Source organism: Manis javanica, chromosome 5 (genome assembly GCF_040802235.1).
Source record: "Manis javanica isolate MJ-LG chromosome 5, MJ_LKY, whole genome shotgun sequence".
Taxonomy (NCBI): domain Eukaryota; kingdom Metazoa; phylum Chordata; class Mammalia; order Pholidota; family Manidae; genus Manis; species Manis javanica.
Window position 1 is genome coordinate 171,749,568 of NC_133160.1, and position 17,219 is coordinate 171,766,786.

Sequence of the window (17,219 nt, forward strand, 5' to 3'; positions counted from 1 at the left end):
TGGTATCTTTACCTGTACAAGGCATAATATGGTGGGTAGCACTTGGTTTTGGGGGACCCTCAGTATGCTGGGCTGTGTTATGCTCATAGCTGTCAGCCACACAGCAGGTGGTTCAACGCCAACCTGTTACTATTCTTTGACCTGATACTTAACATTCAGCCCAGATGAGGAAGATTATAAATATTTTGTGCCAGGTGAGGTGATTCTTTTATGAAATGAACATGAATTGGTATACATTTTTTCTTGTTGGGAGATGAAAACAATTTTGTGCACTTGGATTTTAGAATAGATCATCTATTTTGAGTTTATAAAGAATGCTTTTATTAGCTTTTATGCCAGGGATTGCCTATTTCAGTGTCTGAGTATAAGTGAAACTTCTGAATAGTTATAGGGCATAAACGGCTAGAATAGAATAAACTAGACCCTGAATTTGCATCATGACTTGAGTGTTGGTGAGAAAGAGCTCTGAGGAGGAACTTTGAAACATGCTTCATCTCACTTTAAGAAGCCAGTTAACTTCTTCCCTGGGAAACTGCTCTGACCCCCCATGTGGTTGGATTCCAGGCACCAGAGGCTCTACTCCCTGCTGGACAGGCTTCGTCTCACCACTGCACCAGGGTCACGCGGCCCCTCTCCTCCGGTCACGTCCCACCCGCTGGATGGGGATGGGCCCTTGGCACTAGAGACAGTGAGTCCAGACAAAGTAAGTGTCCATCATGTCTGCAGTGACACACAGGCCCACTGTGTGCCTCTGTCGCCCTGCAGCAGAGCTCCAGTGTGTGGTGGGTTGACTCAGGCAGCAGAGGGTGGCTGCAGAGGGCCCTCAGTCTGCCCTATTCCTTGCTCGTGATGGCAGGGTCACATCATGCCAGGATGCGTGAGGTCTAGCCCAAGTCATCAGCAGGGGTGTGGCCGAGAAGGGAAATGCTGACTCACTCAGGGGGTCAGGGCAGCTAACGGGGATGGGAGGTGGGTGGCTGTGGCCTGTGCTCATGACCACACAGGCCTCCAGCACAGCCGCTGGCCTGTCTCCCTTTATGTCTTTATGCCTGGTGACCTCCTGCATATCATCCCACCACCCCAAGGACCCTGGTACCTTATCTTCCCCCTCACCATTCACACATCAGAGCTGGGGCCCATTTGGGGCCTTGGAAGAGCCTTGGCACTCTACTTCCCTAGACAGAGTTTAATTTAAATATGAACTTGAATTCTAAAAACCAACATCCCAGGCACAGAATGGCAGTGTCCAGGCTGCTATTCACAGTCCATTTGTTCAGAGCTTCTGCTACACTGACCTTGGGGAGAGAGCAAAGCAGACACCCCAAAAAAGATGCTAGATGCTGTGCCAAACAGGTGGGCAGAGTGAGGGCACAGAGAGCAGGTCTGCTGCCCCAGTACCTGAGCTGACTTTGAAGGCCGGGAGGGGGCTGGGGAGGGCCCAGGCAGTGACAGCAAGTCCAGAGCCGCAGCCTGCAGGGCAGTTCTCATGGTCTGCTGAGAAGTCGCATGGTCAGCTAGGCCACAGGTTTACTGAAGCTGCATCATTGTCCAGGGGACTTTGGTCTGTGGCCTCAGGACGTGAGGGGTAGTGGGTCAAGAAACAGCACACCCAGCAGAGTTGAAGGCCCTGCCCGGTTGCATCTCATTATCCACCTTTTTTCTTCTTCCCAGGACTGGTACATATGTCTAGTCAAATCCCAGTGCTGGACTAGGTCGGATTCTGCGCTGCTGGAAGGAGCAGAGCTGGTGAATCGGATCCCCCCTGGTGACATGAGTGCATTCATGATGAACGCGGTATGCTGATGCAGCGGGACACCGGGGAACCCTGCTCTCTCTTGGCATGGGTTCACTTTGCTTCATCATGCGACCTGCTTGTGATGTGTACCGCTCACCTTTCTGCCTCAGCGGCAGAAACTCCAGTCCAGACAGGGCAGGACGAGGGGAGGTTAATCCAGGCAGGACAAGACATTTCGGCCACATTAATATCCAAAAGGAGGCAGTGGGGTGTGTTCAGCTTGTGCGTTTGCAGAAAACAGGTTCTCTCAGGTCACAGTCAGTGCTAATGGCTGCTGCTTGTGGGCTGCTCTCGGGGGCAGGATTGAAACAGTACAGGATTTAATTGACTCGTCGTGCTCTGACTGTTGATCTTCAGTAAGTCCCCTTAGGTTTCGAATGGCCCCCAGCCCGACCCTCCCACCCCCCGATATAGTGCTGGGCTTGCTGGGCAGAGCTGGTCCAGGAGGCTCTTGCACAGTGACTGTGTCCCTGTCCTCAGCTCTTGGGCCTGTCCGGTGAGGAGTGGAGCCCCCTTTTGGTGTCATCTGGCCAAAGCCTCAGCAGGTCCCCCTCAGATCTCTGGTGTGAGCAGCTGACTAGACCTCAGGTGTTTTAGTGCTACCTTGATAAGTACCAGGTGGGAATGAAGAAACAGCAGGGACCAGGGATGACAAGGTCGGAGGGAGGTGAAGGCCAAGGGGGGGGCAGGTAACAAATGCGTGAAAAGAGGCTTGCGGAAAGGGTCACGCAGTAGTGTGTCCCAAGTGGGAATCCTTGGCCAGTTTGGAAATAAGAACTACCTTGTAAAAAAAAAACAAAAAAACAGTAGAATTGGCCCAAAATCAATTTGTGAAAATAATTTTAAGACCTATTTAGTGAAAGCTGATTTGCTGAATGATCAGTGTGCTGAATGACCAATTTGTTGAATTTTCCAAATCCGCTAATTAAACTTTTATCAGCTTTAAGGGTTCTGGCTGTGATAAAAAGACTCACTTTTGTCACTGATGACATGCTTTTCTGAATACTGACTAATGAGGATTGGTAGTTACCTAAAAATTGCCCCCCAAATTATTTTTTTTAAAGTATCATTGGTATACACTCTTATGAAGGTTTCACAAGAAAAACAATGTGGTTAACCACATTCACCCTTATTATCAAGTCCCCCCCCGATACCCCATGGCAGTCACTGTCCATCAGTGTAGTGAGATGCCACAGAGTCCATACTTGTCTTCTCTGTGCTACACTGTCTTCCCTGTGACCCCACACACAGCATGTGCACCAATCCTGATACCCCACAATCCCCTTCTCCCTCCCTCCCCACCCGCCCTCTCCCACCCCTCCCCTTTGGTAATCGCTAGTCCCTCTTGGAGTCTGTGAGTCTCCTGCTATTTTGTTCCTTCACTTTTACTTCATTGTTATACTCCACAAATGAGGGAAATCATTTGGTATTTGTCTTTCTCTGAGCTTAATACCCTCCAGCTCCATCCATGTTGTTGCAAATGGTAGGATTTGTTTCTTTCTCATGGCTGAAGAGTATTCCATTGTGTATATGTACCACCTCTTCTTTATCCATTCATCTGCTGATGGACACTTAGGTTGCTTCCGTATCTTGGCTGTTGTAAATAGTGCTGTGATAAACATAGGGGTGCATATGTTTTTTGAATCTGATAAGGTTTTTTTCTTTTGGTAAATCTCTAGGAGTGGAATTCCCCAGTCAAATGGTATTTCTAATTTTAGTTTTTTGAGGAACCTCCATATTGCTTTTCACAATTGTTGAACTAGCTTACATTCCCACCAGCAGTGTAGGAGGGCTCCCCTTTCTCCTCGTCCTCGCCAGCATTTGTTGTTCCTAGTCTTTTTGATGCTGGCTATCTTAACTGGTGTGAGGTGATACCTGATTTTGGTTTTAATTTGCATTTCCCTGATAATTAGCAATGTGGAGCATCTTTTCATGTACCTGTTGGCCATCTGACTTTCTTCTTTGGAGAATTGTCTTTTCATATTCTCCACCCATTATTTAATAGGGTTATTTGCCTTTTGGGTGTTGAGGGGTGTGAGTTCTTTATATATTTTGGATGTTAACCCCTTGTCGGATATGTCATTTACAGATATATTCTCCCATACTGTAGGATGCCTTTTTGTTCTGTTGATGGTGTTCTTTGCTGTACAGAAGCTTTTTAGCTTGCTATAGACCTATTTGTTCATTTTTTATTTTGTTTCCCTTGACCAAGGAGATGTGTTCAGGAAAAAGTTGCTCACGTCTATATACAGGAGATTTTTGCCTATGTTTTTTTCTGAGAGTTTTAACGTTTCATGACTTACATTCATATCTTTGATCGATTTTGAGTTTACTTTTGTGTATGAGGTTAGACAATAATCCAGTTTCATTTTCCTGCATGTAGCTGTCCAGTTTTGCCAACACCAGTTGTTGAAGAGGCTGTCATTTCCCCATTGTATGTCCATGGCTCCTTTATCATATATTAATTGACCGTGTATGCTTGGGTTTATATCTGGGCTCTTTAGTCTGTTCCATTGGTCTATGGGTCTGTTCTTGTGCCAGTACCAAATTGTCTTGATTACCATGACTTTGTAGTAGAGCTTGAAGTTGGGGAACATAATCCCTCCTGCTTTATTCTTCTTTCTCAGGATTGCTTTGGCTATTCGGGGTCTTTTGTGGTTCCATATGAATTTTAGAACTATTTGGTCTAGTTCGTTGAAGAACGTTGTTGGTATTTTGATAGGGATTGCATTGAATCTGTAAATTGCTTTAGGTAGGATGGCCATTTTGGCAATATTAATTCTTCCTATCTATGAGCACAGGATGTGTTTCCATTCATTGGTATCTTCTTTAATTTCTCTTAATTTTGTATTTTTATGAAGCAAAATTTCATCATATTAAACTTTTGATTTCAAAGAAGTCTGAAAGCATGAAAAATAAAAGCATTTCTTTAAAATTGAAGTGCCCAGAAGAGATTAGAAGTGTACATTACTGAGCAGGCCATCCACGCAGGAGTAGAGCTCCCTACGGCCTTTCAGAGCCTCTTTGGCCCACTTCTCTGCATCCACTCGGTTTGGCATTATCTTTCCTTCTGTTGTGTGTTTCTTGCCTCATGGCAAACTTGTAACTGTTGTTGTTGACCCTTTAATGCCCTTATTCAGAACTTCAACTTAAGCCTGTTAGCCCCGTGCTTGGGCCTGGGCATGCGTGACATCTCTGGAGGCCAGAAGAGTCCTCTTTTTGAAGCTGCTCGTGTGGCAACTCTGGACCGTGTGACCAGCATGGTTCAGCAGCTCCCTGCCGCCCACCATGTTTTCCAGCCATTCCTGCCTGCAGAGCCCACTGCCTATTGGAGCAAGTTGAACGAACTGTTTGGTAATTAAAATAAAAATGTCTCTTACTTCTTAAAAATGCTGTAGAGCCAGTACCATGTTGCTGGGGTAATGAATTGGAAGCATGCACAGAGGTGGTGGAGAGATGTGCTGGGCTTCCCAGGCCTGCCTCTTGCCTGGTGTGTGTGCCTCTTTGCTGCCCCTCGGCCAGGCCGGCTCCGTGCACTGGGGTAGGCCTCAAGGTGAGCCACAGGAGTTGGGTGTGTGCTGCTGTCCTTCTGAGGACCTGTCAGTTCCAGAGCACTCCTGCTGCCTTGCAAAGGCCCCGCGCCTCTGCTGGAGTCACGTCCACGTCAACATCTTCTCTTTCAGGAGATGCTGTGTGGTATCGTTCCCTGACCACTCTGGCCCGGGCCCTGGCCCAGTACCTGCTGGTGGTCTCCAAACTCCCTGGTCACTTGCACCTTCCTCCTGAGAAGGAGAGGGACTCGGTGAAATTTGTGGTCATGACCCTTGAGGTAAGAGGCAGCTCGGGAACTAGCTGTCACTGTGCAGAGGGAAGCTTGACTGGCCCTGTCACTTGAGGGAGAGGGGGCAGTTTTATCTGGGACCTGGAGGCATGCAGTCTGTACCTCCTTCCCAGAACACTGCAGCCAGCCTGTCTTCCTGACGCTTCCACAGCCTGGATCACATCTGGGCTCCTGCTGCAGCCCCCCACCCCCGCCCCGCCCCTTGTCCGAGGTGCAGGGTCAGTGGGGCGGGTGTCAGTCAGAGAGAAGCAAGGATAATTGGAGAGATGAGTACACAACTTTTGGGGATCTCTCAAGTACAGTGTGAGGAGTCATCATGTGCTTATATGTGAGTCTGTTTCCTTGATTCTAAGATGCTTTGGTTTTAGGACAGACCACCATCCATTAGAAATTTTTTCCAGGGTGAATAAAAGCACTACAAATGTAGTATGGATCCTAATTTTAGGTACTTAAAGAAGAAATAATCTTGGAGATTTATTCTGTTTTAAATTGGGTAATAAACCTAGACATTCCAGCCATGGGGAATTGAACACTGAACACTTAAACGTTACCCCCAGGTATATGCATTTCATGGGTGCATTGCCTTGTAACTTTGGAAAACATAATCAGACCTGCATCTCAAGCCAGAGAATCAGAGCTGCATTTCTCAGCCTCTCTCAGCCCCGTGAGGATGGGCTGGCCCACCACTCCCTCTGCCTGCCATGTCACAGCAGAGCTGTGGGAGGGCATTGGTGCGGCCATTCATGAAAAGGCGAGCAAATGCTTGGAGCCAGGCCAAGTCAGACAGTGGTGACCCCTGTCCTTTAGTCTTCAGTGAGGTGGGAAGTCTGTGAGCATGGCTGGCATATAGTCATGGCTGCCAGCTCTGTCCAGTGCCTGCCATGTGCAGGAGGTTTACAGGTCACCACAACTGCTGGGAGATGGGCTCTGTTAAACCAGTCACACACAAGGGAAGTGGGGCTTAGGCTTGGCGACCTCCCTGGTTCACTCGCCAGGGAGTAGCCGGTCAGCATTCAAACCCAAGTCTGGCTGCTCCAGACCAGCACTCTCAAATTCAGCCTCTGCTGATAGAGGCAAGGCTGTTCTGGGCAGCCACAAGGGCAGCCAGCTCAGGGTGGGCATTCTGGCAGAGGGGACACCCCACGCACTCTGGGGAGCAGGGGTCAGGCCGGAGTCATTGGCACCTGCCGAACCTCAAGAGCTGGCAGTTGTCTGCTCCCCCAGCACTCGAGGGGCAGAAGGAGGGTGCGGCTCTGCCTTCTGTAACTCAGCCCTTCCCCTGCAGGCCTTGTCCTGGCATTTGGCCCACGAGCAGACCCCACTGAGTCTGGACCTGCAGGCGGGCCTGGACTGCTGCTGCCTGGCTCTGCAGCTGCCCGGCCTCCGGAGCGCGCTCTCCTCCCCGGAGATGATGACCCGCGCCTGCTCCCTCATTCACTGCATCCGGTTCATCCTAGAAGCCAGTGAGTCCATGACCTCTGTCCTTTGTCACACGAACCAGTAATAGGCTCTGCAAATCTAGTCACAAGACTTTTTTTTACAACCTATTTGCCAGGTGCTGAGTTAGGAAGTGGGCATGAAGAGGGAGATAAAATATGGCCTGTAATCTCCAGGAACTTGAGTCTAGAATTTAACTTGACTTTGCTTTTGTAGTCGTTTTGTCTTTATGTCAGAGTTCAGCTTTCATAAAAGCACTTTTAATTTTATGCCCCCATGTTCTTTAGTCCTAGCTGACTATTTCATGCTTTTAGTCCTATCTCGTCCTGAGATCAGTACGGTTACCTTCAAAGGATCACTTGTTTCTGTCACAGTGAAAGTGCTCATGTCTATAATGCACTGCAATGCTAATGCATTGTACAGAAAAGTGACATTCCTTTCAAGGAACAGTGTCTTTAACAAGAGTCATTGGCCAAAATTTAAAAAAATTGGACATTATACTTTGCACATTAGAGGGTGCTTTGAGGTTTCATAATTTAAATTGTTTTCATCTGTGCATTTGTAGTTGACTTGAAAACGAGATCTTGGGAGTAATTTTCAAAGCCAGACTTCTTGGGGGTTGCCCTGATGCTTCTCGCAGTAATGCATCACGGCCCATCTGATGAAAACCTTCAGGCCAACAGCACAGTGGACTCAGATGTCTGTCTGTGGAAGTCCAGGTCCCTGAGCAGTGCAGACTCACCCTAGATTGATATCTGGGTCCAGTATTGTCTCAAAGTGATTCTCAGCAATCCAGGCCTCATTTGACAAGGCATGTGCCTTTGAAATATTATGAGACTGCAGTGTGGAAGTCTGAGTAAAAAGGAATGCTAAAGGTTCTATTACGATTTTAGTTGTGGTACAGCCTGGGGACCAGCTTCTTGGCCCAGGAAGAAAGATGGACACCCCAAAGGCTGCCGGAGGGGAAGAAGTGGATTCAGACACACAAAGTATGTCTCAAGACCCATGTGTTCTTGCCTAGTTTCTTTGGGGGCTTGAAATTCCCTCACAAAATAGACTTAGAAAGTGGTAAATGTGGGTGCTTGAAGGCTTCTGTTAGGTGGTCGTGTTCTGTGCTGCACTCTAAGGGCGGTGGGATTTGTGTGCCCTGTCTCTGCCTGCCCGCTCTGCCCCCTGCGTGGACTCTGGTGGGTCCCCCTGTCCCCGTCCTTCTCCCCGGGGCCCCCTTGCTTCCCTCCCAGCACTCCCCCGAGCTCTGTGGCACTCACAGCCCTGTGTCTCCATCCCAGACTGAGCGCTTTTGGCGGGAATGATCTTCCCCTCCTGCGTCTCACTGTTGTAAGGGGTCAGCAAATGTTTGCTGAGTACGGAGGGAACAAATACTGAGGAACTTAGCAGTGGGAATACCCACGTGGGTGTTAGGTAATCTGCCTACCTCAGCCGCCTATGTTGGTGGATATTTAAATGAAAAATCTGCTCTTCGTACAGAAGAAAAAATCCACATCCCATTCACTTCAATCTATTTGAGATTCACACTGCACTGTAGTTTTTCATGTACTTTTTCCTGGTCCAGATATTTTACTCTGAAAATGGGGCAAGGCAGGTTGGGAGGAAAGCTTCCTGGCCAGGTGTCCCTGTTACCACTACGACCCCCAGATCCTGGGGCCACCCAGAGGGCCTGGCTGGAATGCCACCTGCAGCCCATCCCACGAAGACGGGGGAGCAGATGGACCCACCTGGGGGCCCATGGCTGCTTTTTGTACGGAACACGCTTACTTGGAGTGCTAGAGTCTTAAATGTGCTCTGCTGGCTTAAGCAACACACCTCTTGGGAGCAAGTACATGAGTGCTTTGCGTGTTCTTCCAGCTTTCGTGTGGTCCCAGGCAATGATGCAGTTTTCCTGCCATTGGTATTAAGCATATAGCAGTTCTTCCTCTAGTTACCTGCTCAGAGTGCTGTGAGTGCCTGGCCGTCCAGAACCGCGCTTCATTCCACAGCCCAGCTCTTCTCCAGGTGTTTGAGGCGTCATGGTTCTGTCAGGCCTGAGTTTGAGATTTCAGAATTCCCTCTTGATAAACTAAGGGGTGTGCGGACACTCACTTCTCTGGTCAGCCACTGTCTTGTCCGTGGCTCAGGCAAGCCACTGTCCTGGGCTACTGCAGTGAGGGTGCGACGGGTACCAGTCCTAGACGGTTGGTGTAGGATTAAGGACATCAGTCCACATAAAGCTCCCCAAACAAGTGCCAAGCATGTTTTAAGTGTTCAGCAAATTCTACCATAATTTTGGTTATAATTTGAAATTCCATTCATCTGAAAGTAGTTGGGGCATTTCAAGGGGTGGAGTCAGAGCAGGCAGGCTGCTGGCCGGGGCATGTTTAGTTTGGTGAATGTAGTTTAGTTTGTGCTCATTCTCCATGGCCCTCGTTAGGCCGCTCACTTCATCCTCAGCAGAGAAGATGCTTGGTTTCTATCCTTCAGTAGGATGGTGCTGGCACTGGACAGGCCGGTGAGTGTTCTGAAGTCAGCCCTGTCCCTCTCAGCTCGGGGCTTTTGATTCCTGAGGGCCCGTGAGAACCCCTTCTCCGTATCAGGATGTTGCCTGAACTGTTGAGCTCAGGTACCATGGGTGAGGTTCACCCACAGTACTAACCATTTGTCAACTCAACAAATAATTTTTGCCAAACAGTCTGTGCCAGACTCAGAGTGAGTGGAAAGCAGCTCACCTTCGAGGAGCTCTAGCTTTTCCCCCGGGGGTGAGGGGTTTTCCTCACATTCTGCCCCAGGAGTTCTAGGGTGGGACTCAGTGTTCCCTCAGAAGCCCTCATGTCGGGGACACTGTGAGCCACGGGTCACAGCATGGCTGTCTGCACGCCAGCTTAGGGTTGAGCACAGGGTCCAGGAACAGCAGAGAGAGCCAAAGCCCAGGACAGGGGCAGTACTCACCACGCGGGCCGGGCCTGGGACCCTGCTCACAATGATTGCTGCATTCCCTGTGGTGGAGAGGGGCTGGTGTTTCGATGCCTGTGAAGACGTGAAAGCGGGGGGCCTTCAGTGACCAGCTAGAAGTCCAGAGGCCTCTGTGGTGGGACCAGAGCGGCTGGTTGTGAGGTTGCGTGCTCTGCTGGGAGGGTGGAAGATAAAGAGGGGAGGCGGCGGGCTCCAAGTGCGTTCTGACCAAACAGCACTTTCCTGCGGTGTGTTCAGACCCTCAGTACATTGCTGCAGCCTGTGGGATGGTGGCAGAGATGGTGGAGTCCCTGCCATCTGCGCTGGCCTTGGGCCACAGAAGGAACAGCAGCACACCAGCCTTCCTGACGCCTGTACTCAGGAACATTGTCATCAGCCTGGCCCGCCTGCCCCTCGCCAACAGCTATACCCGGGTCCCCCCGCTGGTGAGTCCGGTTGCCTCTGCTGAAGACCGCAGCAAGCGGAACACAGTCAAGGCCCTGGGCTGGGGGCTCCCGGGGGTGAAACCACGTCTTCGTGCTCAGAGGCTCCCCTGCAGTAGCGAGCGTTCCATTGAGTGTGGTTGTGATGCCTGGCGGGCTTCCTTGAGCACACCGTGCAGCAGTAAGGTTGCAGCATTTCATCCAGAAATGAGACTTCAGCTCCCACTAAGAGAGACTGAGTGTTGGATATGATTCCAAAGTAATTAGGGCATCTCATTTGATGGTAGACCAGAAATTGTTCCCCAAGTGTTTTCCTTTAAAAGTGGCTGCTTCGGAGATTACCATATGCTCTGGGCAGCCGCTTTTGCAATATCTCTTTTCAAATCATCTGGAGAGTCAGTGCCAAGAGCACCTCGTTTCAGCTAACAGGAGGTGCTCGTGTGAGCTGGCAGGCCTGGTGGACGAGCTGGACTCTCGCTGGGAGTTGGCACGGCTCCCCTTTGCAGCCTGCTGATTGGGAAAGGGCTGATGGGCAGGTGCAGGGCAGGGCTTGGGGCTTGCCTCAGGAGGCAGAGTTGGCCGTGCCCAGAGGGAGGGTGCTTGTCTGTGCCTGCTGGAGGCACAGCTTCTGCGTGTGTGAGAGGCTTGCACGCAGGAGGTGGTGTTCCTCAGGACCTGAGGGATGGGAAGGGTTTTGCTGTGGGAGGTGAAGGCATTCCACATGGAAGGCTTGCTCTAGAGAAGGCCCAGCTGTGTCGTGTAGAGCCGGGAGCTGTGGTGCTGCTAACACCCAGCACCTGCCGGGAAGGGCAGGAGCTGCCTCACTGTGCAGGCTCTGCACACACGATTCGCCGTACGTCTTGGGGTGACTGCACCTTTGTCGGGGCTGGGTCAGGGCAGGAAGTCCAGTCCTGGTGTCTGGGATGGACTTATGAATACCCACCGGAACACATGCCATGGATTAGTGTCCTTGACTGGAGTTCTTAACCTGCTGGGACAGCGCTGGGTCCATATCAGGTCAGCCTTCCGTTCATGGAGTTACACACAGACAGCAGCGCCCTGTCTGTGCCTCAGTGCCGGTTAACACTTCTGAGTGATGACTTCATTTGGGTGCTTTGCGTAAGGTACCAGCTCTGTGTGTGGGTGAGGGTGCTGGCGCTGGCCGCTGCCCCCTGCCCTCCTCTGAGGTTGGAGGCTGCCAACAGGAACCTCCAAGAGCCTGCCTTGGGGCTTCACCAGTGTGGGGGCGGGGCAGGGCCAAGTCGGAGGGCAGTGCGGGCGGGCCTGGGAGCACCCTGGCGGGAGGGAGGCCCAGAAGATGGTGCACCGGCTTCCGAATGGGTGTGTGCGCACAGGCGGTTGGCCTCAGAGAGACGGCGCTTCTCGGCCCCTTGCAGTGTGGCGTCCCGACCTGACTGTGACTTTGTTTCCTCTTCATTCCTCAGGTATGGAGACTTGGGTGGTCACCAAGACCAGGAGGGGATTTTGGCACAGTTTTTCCAGAGATCCCTGTGGAGTTCCTCCAGGAAAAGGAAGTCTTCAAAGAGTTCATCTACCGCATCAACACGCTAGGTAGTCAGGTTTCTCCCTGAGAGTCACTGGACGTCATGACCCATCAGTTGGGGGAAACCCAGAGCCAGAGCCTGGGTGCCTCTCATTCCGTCCTGTGAGAGGTTCAGGGCGTGCCATGATCCCACGTGGGTGCATTTTGCAATGTCTACAAAGGTGTTCCGAGGAAGCATTCGGTCCCACTTGGTGTCTGTGTGAGTTGTGTACCGAGCTTCCATGTATCAGGCAGGTTTGAAGTCGGGCTAGGTTCCCTTGGACTTGGTGACGTGAGGCCAGGCTCCGACCTTGTGCTGTGCACCTGTGCTAAGCCGTGGCAGCGATTGCTCTCTGAATTTCCCAGGTGCCACCCATGCCCCTTCCTGGTAGGTGGAACAAGCAGGCTGGTATGATGGAGCCTCAAGGTCAAGGGGGGAGAAGTAGACTGTAGATAAGACAGCACTGGGCTCTGTCTGGCCTGGTCATTCTAGCCTCGAGGACCCCCAGTTTGTTACTTGTGAAATAGGCCTATTTCACAACATTGCCACATATTCAGGAATTAAAGAGATGCGCCGAGCACTCAGTGTCTAGTGAACGAGGGCGTTAGAGTCTCCCCTGCTGGGTTCTTCTCTGCTTTCCGCAGCACAGTGTGAGTTACCTCCTTTTGTCCCCATTTTAAGGTCAAAAGTTTGATCTGGGGGTTGGGGTGTGACTGTAATTATAGATCCCTTGGGTGTTCCCTGGTGCTGATCTTTGAGGCTGGCATAGGCACCCTGACCCTGCGTTGGCCCACCTGCATCCCCATGGTGCCCTCCCGTGTCCGGCTTCTGCAGATTTCGTGCTTATTTTGGGGGCAGGTGCCTTATTGGTTTATTGGCTCTACTGTTCGCTTTAGTCAAGCAGATGGCTCATCACTCTGTCCAAAATGGACCGAACGGCTGTCCAAAGCCAGCACCCTGGGAGCTTTTCTTCCAGCCTCTCCTTAGGACTGGTCCCAGCAAGTCTCCTGACCTAACCCCCTTGCCTACCACCAGCCCCTTTTCCTTACTCAGCCACCTCATGTTTGGATGGCCTGTCGGGCTTGCGGGACCCAGCTGTGCAGTTGCTTCTGGGTGTTCCTTTTCTCTTCCCCACGTTCCATGTTAATTCTCTTCTCCTCCCCTGAGGCAGTTGTCACATACATCTGCTTGTGTCTTGTGTCTTTCCGTGTAGCTAAGTCAGTCTGTCCATGCTAACCCACATCTAGACCACTGGGTATCGACCTGCACTGTTTCCCATGGAGCTGCTGAAGTTTGATGCGTTGGTCTTTTGGCTTCCCACCCTCCTGTCACGTGCAGCACTAGATCAAGTGGCATGGCCATGAGGGGGACGCTAAGCACAGCCCTCAGCAACCACCGCTGTCCAGACACTGCCATGGGTGCAGTTAGTGATGACGTTGTTGAGGGTGGTGCAGCAGACATGCCTTCCCCCAAAGACTTGTGGGCCCCCGCCTAGAGTGTACTCTTTTTTGATCTACCCTTCTTCTAGGAAGGGTCAGAGAAACCATTGCTTTAACTATTTTATTTTAAGCAGCTTTGTAGAGACAGCATTAATGCAGTACACACTCCACTTCCCCAAGTGTGCCGCCTAGGCCTGTGGTTGTGTGTCCAGCAGCTCAGCCCAGGGGTCTGACTTTCTGAAAGTCCTTGAACCATCTCATTAGCAGGGCAGGACCCTTGGCCCCCGTTCACATGTGGCCTGCTTGGATGTCCCTGCCCTTCACTGCATCTACATGGGGCCTCTCCACAGGGCGTCTGTGCTGAGCTTGGCCGGGTCAGCTGATGCGTGACCTCGGACATGTGTGCTTCAGCCTGCTCGCTGACGGACTGGAGCAGGCAGCAAGGCCGTGTCTCAGAACTGTCTCGAGGGGCAAGGGGCTGCTGTGCACCCTGCCCAAGGGAGGCGCCTAGTTCAGTTGGAGCTGTGTGGCCCAGCTGCCACAGCATGTCTCAGAGTTTGAGGAGTAGGGGACCCTCTGTCTCATGTAACATTTACATTCCCAGGGTGGACCAGCCGTACCCAGTTTGAGGAAACATGGGCCACCCTCCTCGGTGTCCTGGTGACTCAGCCCCTCGTGATGGAGCAGGAGGAGAGCCCACCGGAAGTAAGGCCACATGCAGCCCTGTGTGCCCGCTGGTGTGTGAACTGTCAGTGTGGGCAAAAGTGGGCAGCAAGCTCATTTTTTCTGTCTTACCTCAGTGTAAGAGAGCAGGAGCAGATGCCCCTGAGGTGCGGGTGTGCTAGACGCCGGCCGCTGGAGTGCAGTTTCTCACATGTACTGTGTGTTCGGGGTCAGACTCCACCCTCCCCCCGAAGTATTTCTGAGCTCTGCTCATCGGTGTGCAGGCACAGTGGTAGCTTGAATTACGGTGAAAATGTGTGCCACAAAGGCTGTGTGCACCTGTGTTCATTTCTCTTGATGGACTTGCAGAGGTTCACCAGGCATCTTGGGGTATAATGTACCCTGTGTCACTGCAACTGCAGTAAATGTCACATTCTTATACAGCAAAGCCTGTGGTATTGGAAGGTGTGGGATATGTCGGTAATTCTGACAGAAGGTGTGGAACGTGCTCATAGCCATGATAGAATAGACATATGTCAGAAATCAGGATTGTCTTTAAATCCATGTTAGAAGATAGCAGGTTGTCTTTGCGAAGTTCCTGAAATTAGTGAGGAAATTTAAGGGCAGTTTCTTAAACAGTCATTCATGTTTGGAGGACTCTCCTATGGGAGACGTTGCTTTGGTAAGTAGACATTTGCCCGTCAGATTTATGTCAAGTCATAGACTTGTGTAGGTTGTGGTAGGCTTAGGCAGAGGAATTGGATCCTGGCCAAGAAGGCATGGCACTCAAGGCTCCTCCTTGCAGTGCTGTGTGGCCTGAGAACCACGGCCTATGGGCTCTGTACACGTGGTGGCTCGTGGCTTCGTAACGTGTGGGCTCTCCTTGCAGGAAGACACGGAGAGGACCCAGATCAATGTCCTGGCCGTGCAGGCCATCACCTCCTTGGTGCTGAGTGCGATGACCGTGCCTGTGGCTGGCAACCCAGCCATGAGCTGCTTGGAGCAGCAGCCCCGGAACAAGCCCCTGAAAGCTCTCGACACCAGGTCTGTCTGAGTTGCTGTGTGTCTCTAGTTCCTGCACGGCTGTGGTGGGTACCCAGGGGCCCTCCCTTTTCCCAGGGAGACCAGCAGCTTCACCCAGGCCCTTTTCTTTGTTGCCAAAATTAAAAGCAAGAACACTGCATGTTACCTTGCTGCAAGAGGTGCAAATCCAAGAGGGACTTGGTGGCCAGTGGCAATGAATGACCCCCAACAAACTGACACAGGGATCATCTTGAGTGTTTGGAGCAGACCCCAGCAGAACAAGAATCCGCAAGCTGGTAGAAACCCTGCTCAGGATCCCTGGACAAAGGAAGCTGTCCCTTGTCCTACAGGGGCATGTCCTCTGGTATTGCAGGTGCTGGGGGTCATTTAGGCAAAGCTGGGGGTGTCTTCCTGTTTTTCACAATTTTAGAGGAATCCAAATATTCTTTAACCCTTGTTCTACTTTTAGGTTTGGGAGGAAGTTGAGCATTATCAGAGGAATTGTAGAGCAGGAAATTCAAGCAATGGTTTCAAAGAGAGAGAATATCGCCACCCATCATTTATACCAAGAGTGGGACCCCGTCCCTTCTCTTTCTCCAGCTACTACAGGTACCTGTGGGGAGAGGGGCCGTTTGTCCTTGGGCCAGGATGAGAGACTGCGACTAGCATACTAACAACGGTGGTGGGCAGAGAGACCCGAAACAAGCTTTTATTTGGAGGCTGTGGTACTAGATGTGCTGTCCTAATCGATAAGTAAGAGGCCTGTTCAGGACTGGGAGATCTCAACAGACAGTCCTGAGGAAATCAAGTCTGGAGACGAACTGTCTCTACCAGTCAGGTTCCGGGAAGCAAAGGAGGTCTCAGAGGCCGAGGGGCTGGCAGCCTGCCCATGGTCTGAAGAGCTGGGTCGGTCGCTCACATGAAGAGACTGACCGAGTTACTGTGAACGACATGAATCTCTGACTTCCTGTGAGAAATCAGTGTGACGAGAGCTGGTGACGCCCCTCAGGGCTGCACATCCCTGGGCCTGAGCTCCCCGTGCCACCATCCTCTCCCTGGCTTACGCACTGGCTGCCCAGGTGGGCCTGTCTGTCTGGGCCTGCAAGTCGTGTGCCTGCCCTCTCCTGGCCACTGGAGTTTTTCACCCCCGGGTCAAAAGAAGGGAATTTTGGTTTGTTTGTTTTATTTAATATGCATGTTTTTGTCGAAGGAACAGCATGTTAGCATAGCATTTTTATGATTCCCTAGTTTTTATTGTTAGTCTGCAAGTTTAAGCATCTTGAAAGCTATCCCTGGAAAAGTCCCTGTGGAAGTGCAAAGCTGTATACCTTTGGACACCCACAGGCGCCTCCGTTACTTGAGGCCTGTGGCCTTGCACGGATCCCTGGAGGAGCCTGTGGCCAGTGGGAAAGCTGAGAAGGGGTACGACTCACTGTCCCAGGAGACAGGAGAGGGCCGGACAAAGGGCTTCGGGCCGTGAAGAAAGCAGGCGCCTGAGGGCGGCCTCCTGGAGGAAGATGTGCTGGCACTGGGTCTGGCCAAGGGCTCTCCGGGAGCCTTCCATCTGGGCGGCGGGGTGGGCAGGGGGTGAAAGGAGGCAAGTGGCTTGTGGGCATCACCCACCCTGCTCCCTGTAGGTGCACCAAGGCAGGGTCCCTGGAGGTACTGTCCACGAGATTGTCTTCTGGGCCCTCAGAGGGCTCACTGGCTGACTTCGATTAAGCTTTTGCAGCTCAGCCCCCAACTGATTCCTGTTCAGAGTCATAAGCTTGTTTGTTTCAGAGAAAAGGTGATAATTCCCCATGGTCCCACTGGCCATGCCAGTGTCATGGATTATAAGGTGACAGAGAAAACCCAGAGGCCCTCAGGGCCCTGCCGTCAGCAGCTCGGGGTGTGTGCCTGGCAGGGGGGCTCTGTGCAGAGCGGTGCTCACGGTGTTGTCACCCCTCAGGTACCCTCATCAGCCACGACAAGCTTCTGCTGCAGATTAACCCCGAGCGGGAGCTGGGCAACATGAGCTACAAGCTCGGCCAGGTCAGTCCCATCTGCCCTCACGGCCGGGCACTCGTTCTGTTTCCTCGAGTCCTG

At 51.7% G+C, this 17,219-nt stretch overlaps 1 protein-coding gene across 4 annotated transcripts in view; it reads left to right on the forward strand.

Moving 5' to 3' along the window:
* The window catches only part of HTT (huntingtin), a 192,377-nt gene that overhangs the window by 166,616 nt on the left and 8,542 nt on the right, over window positions 1–17,219 (forward strand). For 2 of the 4 annotated variants that reach the window (XM_073237966.1, XM_073237965.1), the window contains exons 46-57: window positions 565–703; window positions 1,672–1,794; window positions 4,936–5,149; window positions 5,479–5,624; window positions 6,922–7,099; window positions 7,967–8,062; window positions 10,278–10,465; window positions 11,908–12,034; window positions 14,050–14,150; window positions 14,998–15,152; window positions 15,601–15,740; window positions 17,083–17,165. In XM_073237966.1, the coding sequence (XP_073094067.1) occupies window positions 565–703; window positions 1,672–1,794; window positions 4,936–5,149; window positions 5,479–5,624; window positions 6,922–7,099; window positions 7,967–8,062; window positions 10,278–10,465; window positions 11,908–12,034; window positions 14,050–14,150; window positions 14,998–15,152; window positions 15,601–15,740; window positions 17,083–17,165 (1,690 nt within the window). Of the gene's footprint in view, window positions 1–564; window positions 704–1,671; window positions 1,795–4,935; window positions 5,150–5,478; window positions 5,625–6,921; window positions 7,100–7,966; window positions 8,063–10,277; window positions 10,466–11,907; window positions 12,035–14,049; window positions 14,151–14,997; window positions 15,153–15,278; window positions 15,505–15,600; window positions 15,741–17,082; window positions 17,166–17,219 lie in introns of those variants that run through there. The other 2 variants (XM_073237967.1, XR_012131891.1) reach the window with 2 other exon arrangements.